The sequence below is a fragment of the Arachis ipaensis genome, chromosome B04 (assembly GCF_000816755.2).
Source record: "Arachis ipaensis cultivar K30076 chromosome B04, Araip1.1, whole genome shotgun sequence".
Lineage (NCBI taxonomy): Eukaryota > Viridiplantae > Streptophyta > Magnoliopsida > Fabales > Fabaceae > Arachis > Arachis ipaensis.
In genome coordinates this window covers 1,271,724-1,283,235 of record NC_029788.2, presented here as the reverse complement: position 1 = coordinate 1,283,235, position 11,512 = coordinate 1,271,724, and the positions used below count along the sequence as shown (strand labels likewise).

The 11,512-nt window shown below is 33.1% G+C and overlaps 2 protein-coding genes across 10 annotated transcripts in view; both read left to right on the top strand.

The window, feature by feature from the left end:
* Window positions 1-3,392, top strand: part of LOC107638325 (twinkle homolog protein, chloroplastic/mitochondrial) — a 22,270-nt gene extending 18,878 nt beyond the window's left edge. For all 3 annotated transcript variants that reach the window (XM_021120354.1, XM_016341547.2, XM_021120352.1), the window contains 5 exons: window positions 827-958; window positions 1,917-2,013; window positions 2,144-2,278; window positions 2,375-2,442; window positions 2,969-3,392. In XM_021120354.1, coding sequence (XP_020976013.1) covers window positions 827-958; window positions 1,917-2,013; window positions 2,144-2,278; window positions 2,375-2,442; window positions 2,969-3,014 — 478 coding nt within the window. In that variant the 3' untranslated portion in view covers window positions 3,015-3,392. The remainder of the gene's footprint in view (window positions 1-826; window positions 959-1,916; window positions 2,014-2,143; window positions 2,279-2,374; window positions 2,443-2,968) is intronic.
* Window positions 4,214-9,911, top strand: LOC107638330 (LYR motif-containing protein At3g19508). Of its 7 annotated transcripts, none has more exons than XR_001619777.2 (4): window positions 4,214-4,491; window positions 4,567-4,616; window positions 5,130-5,675; window positions 9,669-9,911. XR_001619777.2 is itself a non-coding variant. In XM_016341555.2 (3 exons), the coding sequence occupies exons 1-3, from the start codon at window positions 4,297-4,299 to the stop codon at window positions 9,712-9,714; spliced, it is 291 nt and encodes a 96-aa protein (XP_016197041.1). In that variant the 5' UTR covers window positions 4,214-4,296; the 3' UTR covers window positions 9,715-9,911. The 7 variants fall into 7 exon arrangements, 4 of the variants coding, with proteins under 4 accessions (XP_016197041.1, XP_016197044.1, XP_016197040.1 ...); XR_001619778.2 differs by lacking the exon at window positions 9,669-9,911 and adding an exon at window positions 8,018-8,844 and having other exon boundaries at window positions 5,270-5,675; XR_001619776.2 differs by lacking the exon at window positions 9,669-9,911 and adding an exon at window positions 8,018-8,844.

Below are 11,512 nucleotides of genomic sequence, written 5' to 3'. Positions count from 1 at the left end.
GTTTGTTATGCTGACACACCTCACACTCCTTAATGAAATCCATCATAGCAGCCTTCATACCTTCCCAATACAGCAGGGAAGAAATTCTCTTGTAAGTGTGAAAGAACCCAAAATGTTCATATCTTAAATCTTTAGGTTTTCAGATAAAATTTTCTCCAAGACATTCATTTGGAAATATAAACTTGGGTCTTTTGTTTGGCATTTCATCTTAGTTGGACTAATAATAATGGCAAACTACAAACGCACAATCTTCTGATCGCTTTGTGTTTTATATGTACTTTTAGTTCAGAATTAATGTGTCATTCAAATATTTATTTATTTGTTGTTGTCCTGCTGGGATTATCTTGGATCAAGCTTTGAGAAGTTTGGAGATACCCCCTAACAAGCCACATAGTTTTTTCTTTAATTTTTTCACTTGATTTTGTGCCTTTGGAATTTTCATATAAAATAAGCTAATATTTTATTGCAAATTTTTATTTATTTATTTATATTTTGCTATTCTATGTTGTCTTTACTATTTAGCTAGAAAAAAAGCTAGAATTTCCAAGGGATATCATATTTTGACAACATTTGGATATGGTTGCCTACTTTACATCCATGTGGCATTAAGCAATTCTTTTTTTGGTGTCTTTGGTAGATATGCAAAGTTTGGCATGTCTTATTTATGTGGCTCAATCTTTAGGACTTGTTACTATTTTAAATTCTTGTGAGGAGACCCTATTATCTAACTATGTGCACTTCTTTCTTACAGTAGTATACTTTTTTTTTCTCTTAAAAATATTGTAATTTCATGTCAAACTAATGAATTCTGGTGGCGGACTACTAGGTGTGAAGATGATTCCCTTCCAAGTATAAAGTGGGTTCTTGACCTTGCAAAAGCAGCTGTATTAAGGCATGGGGTGCGTGGACTTGTGATTGATCCTTATAATGAGCTTGATCATCAACGACCTTCGAACCAGTAATTCTCCAATTCTGAATATGGAAATTTGTTTAGCTATGTCTACGTTTTTATATATGACTTCATCTTCTATCAATTAAATATTTGATTTCATCATCGATACACCTTTTCTCTTATTTTTTGCGAGGGGTAAACAAGGAACAAGAAGTTATAGTCTTTTATGTTTTTCTTTTAGTTTTTTATTTTTAATTTTTTTCATCATATATAATTACAGTTTATGAAAAGAGAAGTGTTATTGACTTCCCACCTGTGTATGCGTTGTAAATATACACACTTGAAAGATAGGATGATAACTACCTAATCCTACAGCAGATAAGATATGAGATAAGCATCATCAGTAGTTATAATATCTTATAACAGATTACGAAAACCTTTTCACTCAAGCTAAAGCTTAGTAATCTATCTTTAAGCATGTTACAAAATAGCTCAAAATAGCAAGAAAAGACACCAGAATTCAGCAACATTTTAAAGCCAAGTAACAAGACGAGATAACTAGCTAGAAAATGGGGCCATACGACTGCTGAAAATTTATTTAGGACCATACAGAACTGCTGGAATTTGAACCATGGTTATATGGTACTGCCGGATGTTGAACTGGGGCAGCATGGGACTGCCATATAACGAGCCATATGTTTTCTATTTGAGTGAATACATAGCCAAGCAAATAGCAATGAGACTGAAGTTTGCTGGACCAGAAGACTAAGAAAAAGAGACTGGGCAGTATTTTCTTTTTATTATCCGAGACTGGGCACCATGAATTGATGTCTGCTGGACTAAAATTTATGCCCAAATCTCACTTTTAATGAGCACTATTACACATGATAGATGCTTATTTCTGACGTGAATAAAACCAATGTCACCCCTTGCTTTGTTACTCTGATCATTCTTTCTCTTGTACCTCAATGTTGTCCATACGGAGAATATCTAATTGCTGTTGATTTTCTGTTGCAACTTGCAGGACTGAAACTGAATATGTAAGTCAGATGCTTACCTTAATCAAACGTTTTGCCCAATTTCATGGATGCCATGTTTGGTTTGTTGCACATCCCAGGCAGGTTAGTAATATCAACATACAACTTCAACTTTTTCTTTTTCTTTCTTTTTCTTTTCTTTCTTTTTTTCTTTTAAATTTTATTTATTCACTCTATATGATATTCATATCTCATTTCTCATGTAATCTAATAGCTTCATAATTGGACTGGTGGTCCTCCTAATCTGTATGATATAAGTGGAAGTGCACACTTCATAAATAAGTGTGACAATGGAATTGTTATCCATCGTAATCGGGATCCAGAGGCTGGGCCAATTGATCAAGTTCAGGTGATTGTTTATAGCAAAATTGTGGATAGTTTAAGTTATCATTTAATATTCATATACTAAATAAAATAAGTATGTTCTACTATGCCTTTGTTTCAGGTGTGTGTTCGAAAGGTACGGAATAAGGTCGCTGGGACAGTAGGTGATGCCTTACTGTTGTATAATAGGTACAAAGATTATCCCTCTTGATCCTTTATTACTTTACTGCCATGCATTCTCCAATTGTTCAGTTAAACAAAGTTTCATCAACAGAGTACGTGATCAGGGATTATGATGAAGCCATACTTAAGTGCTTAGTCTGATATTGGTTTTACAATAAGTTTATAGTGGCAATGGGGTTACTCTATACCTTGTACCTTAAGTTCTTGTAAATTTAATGGCTCTAGTCAGCTTTTTCATCGCAGATAGCTTGTTTCTTGCTTTCTTAGTAACACCTCTGACTTCTTTTAACTTCTTTGGAATTAAGCACAGTATTGCTTTTTGAGAAGTTGAAATACTAATTCTCAGAGTACTAAAACCATCCAAATATCCTTTTCTTATTGCAAAGATCCTTTTCTTCCTATAATCTTTCATACCTACCTGCCCTTTCATCCCCACCATAAAAAGATAAATAAAAATAATCTATTTGGTTCTTGGGTTAATTCCTATAGTTTGTGTTTACTAAATAATTATTCTTATTATTATGTTGGGCAGGGTAACTGGCGAGTTCACGCCAGTTGATAAAAAGAGTAAGAAGTGAAACAAGTACGTCTTGAAATGATACCACCAATGGGGACATGGCTATGGTGTGACATCTTATGCTTTGCAGAATTTGAATGTATTAACATGTAATTTTGACCAGATTAGGTTTTTGTATCTTAGGAATATATCTTAGAAATTTAATGTAGTTGTTATGCTTAATAGTTGTACAGTACAGATATAGATGGTTGTTACCGTTGTAATGACCATTGGATCCTGATTGAAAGAAGGGTTGAAGGGTAGTGCGGTTAGAGAAGATTGCAGTTCTCAATCCTATTAGAATTTTACTCAGACTACTAACCGGTTCTGTTTTCGAATGTTCTAAGACAAGTTCCCGGGAATAATTCCCTGGTTGATATTATATTCATCTTGAGTAGTAGCCGTCATGCCAAAAGATGTGACTGAAGATAGAGCATGGTCAACGTTCCAAAATCCCAAACCTTTATATCTTGAAAGAAAACTTGTTTTCCAATGTAGTTTAAGAAAAATCATAGCTACAAAGACAGTTGCTGGGGACTGGCAAGAACACACTGACCGATTATTTTTTAACTTAATGCAGATAACATGGGGGAATGTTTTAAGATTCATATAAACACTAAAGGGTAAAATGATTTCTTTGTTGGTACGTTTAATGTGAAATATTTTTAAAAAACTTACATCCAAAATTCAAGTGCTTAAAGGGTCTTGGCTAGCATTGAGAGTTAATGATTACTATCTTTGTCATTTGCTACAAATATATCAATTATTAAGAGTTAATCTTATTTCGTCAACTTTTATTACACATTGAAAAAAGTTAAGTAGGCATAATTGGTTTTAATTCACTAATTAAATTTAGTACAAAGTTAGTGTTAATAAAAATAAAATTAACTAATTGGTTTTAATTCACTAATTGAATTTAGTATATAGTTAGTCTTAATAAAAATAAGATCAACTAACAATTTTAAATTACTATTCAATATAGACATTAATGACTCAAGATTACTTAATTCTTTAACCTCAAGTTAAGAAAGAAAAAATTTATTTTATAATCAAAATAAATATTTTATCAAATAGTTCATTATAACAANTCTATAAATGAATTAATAAATCCCCCACAAAATTTAATTGACATATATTATGATTGATAAAAAAAAAATTATTATAGCTCAGTTTCAGTATTAATCATAAAATAAAAATTAAATTATATTGAAAATTGTTGCAGTTATTTCAAACTAGTTTCATTAGATACAGAAATTAAATAAGAGGAAGGAAGGAAAAGCAAAGCATCTTCTGCGGAAAGAAAAATGGAGAAGGCGTTGAGAGCTTACGCGGAGGTTCTTCGGCTGGTTCGGCGATTACCAAAGGAGTCGAGAGGTTACTACGCCAAGTACGCACGCGAGAACTTCGTGAATTACCGCGACGTCGATCCCTCTGATTCCACCACTCTCCATGACCTCTTCCAACGCACTTACAACCACTCCATTTGGCTCCTTCACAAGGTCTTTTCTTTTCCTCTCTCCCTTCAATCTTAATCTTTACTTACTCCATTTCATGGCCTCATCGTTCGTACGCAGTATTCCGTTGATGATTCTGCCGCCGATAAGCTCAAGCGGATTTGTTGCGGGTAATGCCACTATGTACCACTTTTGTGCCCTAATTTTTGTTGCTCACTTTGCGAATTCTTTAAATTTTGTTGGACGAGAGTTGTGGCAATTTTGTTGTTAAAGGTAGCTGAAATTTGATTCACTTATGCTGTGTATCCAAGAACATGAATATTAACTTAAATGTGCATTTTGAATTCACTTTCTTTCTTCGATGGTATTGTTCTTTTTGTCCAAACAGAGCTTAAGATGTATGTTATTAGTTTCTTACAAGATGCCACCTATTTTCCTATTTATTGCTTGGTCGCCAACAGAACACATCCTTGTGTGATGCTTATCTGAAGTTGGGGACATGATTGTAAAATTGGATTAGTAGGCAAATTAGATATGAATCCAATTCCGGTGGTATGGTCCCCAAGTATAAGTGTAATAATGCGTTACAAATTGAAGAGTTAACTATTCATAGAGCTACATGTGATGACTAAGAGCTAGCAGTAGATGCACTTAAAGATGCTTAATTATTCCCCGTGAAGCAGGAGGTGGCAGCATCTCCGTGACTTGGTTTGTGCCGAGAATTTCGCACGCCATGGAATTGGGGAGGATGTGTCCTTCTTTTGGTGTTATTTTGGAGAAATTGTATATTTGGGTGTGGTCTTGAAGCCTTGTTCTGCTGCAGCTTGAACCATTCATAAGCTGTTTGAATTTTCGGAGCTGTCACTGGATGATTGGATGGGGTGGAAATTAAGGAGTTGGAAGTGGTGAAATTGGAAGGTGAGCTTGTTATGCAAACAGCTCCTCGTACTATAAATACCGAAGAGCCTTTGATAGGTTGTTAATCTTGACAGACTGAAACCTCGAACCATTGACCGGGTTAGGGTTTTGGCTGGGCATTTCGGTTGTCTGTTTCTTGATTCTCTGATCTGGTCATCTATTTCGCTCCTCCTGTGCTCTCTATGCTGCACCTCGCCAGGGTGCTTGCCTCAGACAGACACCATTGAGCCTCTACACCGTGTCACCGCCATCTCTTTTAAGAGGGTTGTGCACTCCTGCTTCCTCCGGCTCGCCACACTTGCCTTCTGCAGGTAAGTGAGTTGAAATTCTATTTCCCAATTATTGTACATTCCGCATTTGCTGATTATTGGGTCGGAGTCTGAGTTGATAATTGTATTGATTATTGTGTTTCGTCCCCCTTCTAATTGTTGTTGTACATTATTTTTCTCTTCAATTTGTTGTTGGTTCTGTTGCTGTTGGAGTATCGTGCATTCTGTTCCTAATTTTTTCCAGCTAGGGACATAGTTTGTAGTCTATTTCTCTTCTATTTTGTAAATTTTTCTTTTTGTGACAGTTTGTAGTCTGCGTTTCTCTATATTTTTTTTTTCAAATAAATAAATTTAAGAGTCACTTTTGCAATCCGTCTTATGATTCTTCGAATTATTCTACACATTATGAATTTGCATCTTCCTTCTTAGTTCACTACCTTCGTTGTGGAGATTTTATTGTTATCTAGAACTCCACATGATCCCATAATCCCAATTGATGCTTGGATGAGAGTTAATGTTAGTGAGTTACAAAAAAATCTAGGATAATTATGTTTTGAGAACGGCTCTATTTTCAACAATGACAAAATCTAGGATTACAAAGTTTGTGCAAACTCTTATCTAAACATTATTTTCACTGTATCATGAAATGTGTCATTTCACTTTTGAGAGTCCTAGGTGTTATTGTTCACTGGGTATTTTGACAATTTTAAATGATTTCATCCCCTAAATCATATTATGAATTTTACTTTGGAATTGATTGTAACTTTCTCACTGGTTCATGAAATCCAACAAAAACATAAGTTCTTGCAAGTTATTTCCATGGTAAAAGTTTCTTGATGCTGCTACTATTGCAATAGTTGGTGCCAACATGATGCTTAGTGAACACTAAAATTGATATCAATTCGATCTTTGGACTTTGTTCTGCTGATCATGAAGCATAGCACTGGCATTTTTGCTAGTGTTTTATTCTGCCATTTTCATACATGGTGGCAAAAATTTCTTGTGCTTTTATTAGGTAGTGCAACTTTTTTAAGCTTATTTTGTTTTTAAAGAAAGTATTATGGCAATCTAACTTTCTTATTATAAAAAGAAGCTAAAGTAGCAAAAAACATCTTATCTATGCATGTAAATCTGGGAACTTAATTCACATATAGAGTTCTTGAATATTCAGTGGAACTTTTGTACATTTTTATAATTCATATGTAGAGTTCTTAGAGGTACTAGGTTTGTTTGAATTGTAGGACCTTCTCTATCCTTCGCGTGATTTTGACTACTTCATAATTTATTTAAACTCTTGGGTGATGCATTAAATTTAGCTAAATCTTTTTTAAGTTTATCTATATCCTTAAGATGAGTTTCACGATTCGAATGATGAATTTTGATCTTCACATTTTTGTTTACCAATAATATTTTCATTTTTCAAAATGTCAACATCTTTTTGAAGTTGCAAAACTTTTTTCTTTGATAAAGCAAATTATTTGACCATCTTTGTGAATTCTTGAAATAATTCATCATAAGATTCTTGTAACTCATAATAATAGTTAGAAAAATTTACGGTCTGAGGTTGGCTGTGAGATAGAAGTTTGCAACTTCGTCTTCATCATCTAAGGAGCTAAAGAAGCGTTGGCATTTTTTCATGAAATATATGCTTGTTGCTTCTTCTGTATCTTCTCTTTTTAATCATTTTGAATTTTCGAACAATTGGGTTTGATGTGTTCCTTCACTCTAAATTAGATTCATAGCATTTTGAATCCCTGTGTTTGCTTATTGGTTGTTTTGTTGAATTGACGTTTCTTAGAGAATTTGTTGAATTTTCACGATGATAGTACAAATTCTTGTTCATCGTCGTCTTCATCGTCCTTGAATGTTGAAGCTTTGAGTGCTAAGCTCCTCTTCTTTTCCTTTCCTTGTGATTTCTTAAAGAAGAGTAATCTGATGTGATAAGATTACCTCTTAATTAATCATAAGTGAGGTCTTCAAAATTCTTCTTTTCTTGAATAGCATTTACTTTGGAGTCCCACTGTGATGTTAGGCTCCTTAGTATCTTGCTAATTATGTCTCTTTCGAAAAGTTTTCATCAAAGCAAATTTAGATTTGTAACAATATTTGAAAATCTTTCAATCATATCTTCAATTTTCTCGTCATCCTTCATTTGAAATTTATATTCACGAACAAGTTGATCAATCTTGCATTGTTTGACGTGGCTTGTTCCTTCCTATGTAATACTTGTCTCGTATCTCTTTGGTCATTTCATGCGTTAAGATTTTCATGTAATCACTTTGAGTGATGGCGTATTGAAGATACATGATTACTTTCTGATTGAACTAAAAGTTTTCTATAATCTTTGTCTGTCCAAATATCTCTTGATTTTTCTTTGAGAACAGACCCCAATCTTTATCATTGTCTTTCGGGTTTTGGTCTTATTCTCATTGCTGCTGCGGCCGTCTCTACTCGGCTTCTCTCTCTTCAAGCTCGCTCTCTCTGATCTTACTCTGTCTCACGTGAACGTTTCCACTCGCTTATCCTCCTTGCCATCACCTTCGTTTAACTGCTCGGCGGTCACCTCCGTTTAATTGCTCGGCCGTCACCTCCTCGTGCACGTCTCTGTTGCTTGGCTGTCTTTTCTTCTCCAGTGAGCACTCTTCCATTGCTTCTTCAGTCCTAAATTTTAGAGTTCCGCTACACATTTAAGTCTTTGGCAATTAAGTCTAACCAAGTTGGCCCAAATCTAAGAAAAACTATTTTCATTACATGCAGCGTGTATATATGCACATTTCACTAACACAAACATATCCTCCTCTTCTTCGCATTCATTCTTCTTTTTCACTGCGTTCCTTCTTAGAGAAGGAAAAGAAACATAGAGAACAGAGATGGAAAAGAACTTAGAAAACGCAGAGATGGATGAGAACGTAGAAAATGCAGAAAACGTTGAGAAAATTCGAAAAAGAAATCTGAACTTGAAAATACACCGAAAGCATTTCTAAAATACACCAATTTATAATCCAAATACACCAAAATGGGGACAGATAAATTCATCAAAATAATATAATTCGCCATGGTTCAATTGATAGTTTGAATTTGAATTATTCATTGTCTTCGAAAACGAAATACCTGTTCAAAATTGATTTCATTGCTTGATTTTAAAAAATTTGATCCAAATCTGCAAATCATATAAGAGAGTATTGATCTTGAACGAAAAAAATACAGAGAACGAAGAGAACATAGAGAAGGAAGAGAAAAACCTAACCAAGTCATCCAAGCACTTTTTTGTTAACGCGCCTCCTCCTTCCCTCCAAGTTATGTGAAATACATGTGCGTCCCCTCCTCTTCCTATTAATGTAACAGAATTACATAAAGCTTTTTCTTCAACGTAAACATTCTTCAACGTTAACAATGTGATTGCAATTTTCGGATTTTCTCTGCTACTCGTCGTTCTTCTTCTTTTTCTTCTCTGCTACTCGTTGTACTTCTTCCTATTCTTTGTTTTTCTCTTCGATCTGTGGATTTATCTTCTTCATTTTCAGATTTCAATAGGCTATCAAAACAATGAATGATTCAACTTCAAATCAATTGAATGGGAGCGATTTGGATTATTCTTCTGAATTGAATCAAGCGGACAAGATTTTTATTATTGAATTGAATTGAATTCAATTGCTAAATTGTAGATGTAGGTGTTCTGATTTGGATTGAACTGAATTGAATTGAATGGAATGCAATTTCTGAATTTTAGATGCAGGTCTTTCGAATTTGATTATATATATACAATGTTCGAATTTGAATTTATATAATGAATAATGTTCCGTTCATTTAGTACTATATAATGGTTTCACTTTAGTAACATGTTCGATTCATTATGCAAACAATTATTCAAATTTGAATTTATATTATGGATAATATTCTGTTCATTTAGTATTATATAATTGTTTTGCTTTAATAATGTATTTGGTTCATTATGCAGACAATTGTTCGAATTTGAAGTTCATTTAGTATTATACAATAGTTTTGTTTTAATAATGTGTTCGGTTTATTATGCAGACCAGGTGTGTTGTGGATGAACAATTTGTCTCAAAGGTTGGTATGATTTTCAAGACACTAGAAAAAGTTGAAAAGTTCTACAAAAATTATTCCAAACTTTGCTAGTTTTTCTACCAAAATAAGGAACACAACTCATAATGGACATGAGATTAAGAATCAACTAATCATATGCAATAGAGAGGGGCTCTTGATGTTTAGGTGTTTTTGAAACTGAATACTAATATAAAAAATTTTTTCAAATTAGCTTTCTGCAATAGTGCTATATAGTATATACACTTTTTTCGGTTCATCTAGTGTATTAATTTTGGTTCATTTGTGTTTTTGAGACTTTTGATGTTTGATAAATACATTGAATTCATTCACTGTGAAAAAGGTTAATAAAACAGCAGCTCAGACAGTTTCAACAGATATATACATTAACATTAGATTTTTCATTAACATTCACATATATACATTAACATTAGATTTTCATTAACATTTACATTAATATTCATATATATACATTAAAAAAGAAGTGTTTGTTTTTCTAAACAAGTTAAACAAATTAGTGTTAATTATGAGTAAAAAAACTACAACTTATTTACTATCTATATCGTCAAATGTGAATTTACAAAAAGGGCTTGAGAGGGCAGCAGAAGACTTGGAGAGTCTTATGGCTTCAGATGTCTGAATCATTTGGTCTCTTATTTTGTTAATTTTGTTCGTTGATCGCTGAGCCTGATATATTCTGCTTCAACTTCCTCTCCATCCTCCATCAAGGGTTTTGTCCCAGCATAAACCCTCATTTGGGATATTTTTAATCCCTACAAAATATATAAAAAATAAAATCAGGCATAAGGAGTGATTGAATAAAACGTGATAAATATTCAATCAGTAAGAAAAATATTTTTTGCATGCAAAAGAACTCAACTAAACACTTAACAATCAAGTGAATCTAAATCACCAACTCCAATGAACCAAACTCCGTTCATGTTTGAATAAAACGTGATAAACATATTTCCATTCGTAAATCACCAACTCTAAAATATTTCTGTATGCAAATAAACTCAAGTGAACAATTAACAATCAAGTGAATGTAAATCACCAACTACAATGAACCGAGTTATATATCACAGAAAGTAAATAACAACACATGTCTATTCGTATGCCCTAGTTATGGAGAAAAAAATAGAATCAGAATAAGTGGATCTACTAAATGCACCAACTCAATTCACTAAACCTTAAATCGAACTAGGAGAAACGCGAGTCTTGTGCGAAATTAAATGAACATAATAACAATAGTTTTTTTCATACCTCCGAGAATTTTTATTCTTGTTTTTGTTTGCTTTTTCTTCTTCTTTTCGAAAGCTTGATGCAGTTTTGGAGTAGCGGCAGTTTCCGCAGAGAATACGAATGAGGCTTGAGAGATTTTGAGAGATTTAAAATTTTCTAGTAGCAGTTTCGACAGTGAAGAATGAATGTTGTTTCATATTCAAGCACGAATGGTAACGTTTAGGAGGAGTTCCGCGCGTGTATACACGTTTCATTTAATGAGATTGGATTTTTTTTTTAGACTGTTTGGATAGATTTGGATGAAAGATTGTTTGAATGTGTAATTATTATTATTATTATTATAGTTATGCTGTTTTATAAGTATTTTTTAGTAGATAAAATGTCGGTAAAGAAATGTTTTTACATTTTATTTTTTGTTGGAGTTTGTATACGCATCTAAACAATAAGACGTGTAATAATAGAGAGGTTATAAAATTTTGTTTTAAATTTGAAGAAAGATTAAAAATTTTAAATTTAAGTTTTTATTTTTTATATTAGGTTTGTTTAAATTTTAATATTTTTATGTCAACTTC

What these genes read in the sequence shown, in the direction of transcription:
- LOC107638330 (XM_016341553.2), top strand. Translation starts at nt 4,297, where the DNA reads ATGGAGAAGGCGTTGAGAGCTTACGCGGAGGTTCTTCGGCTGGTTCGG. An exon ending in CCATTTGGCTCCTTCACAAG is followed by an intron (nt 4,492 to 4,566) that starts GTCTTTTCTTTT and finishes GTTCGTACGCAG; the next exon opens with TATTCCGTTGATGATTCTGC. An exon ending in CTCAAGCGGATTTGTTGCGG is followed by an intron (nt 4,617 to 5,129) that starts GTAATGCCACTA and finishes CCCGTGAAGCAG; the next exon opens with GAGGTGGCAGCATCTCCGTG.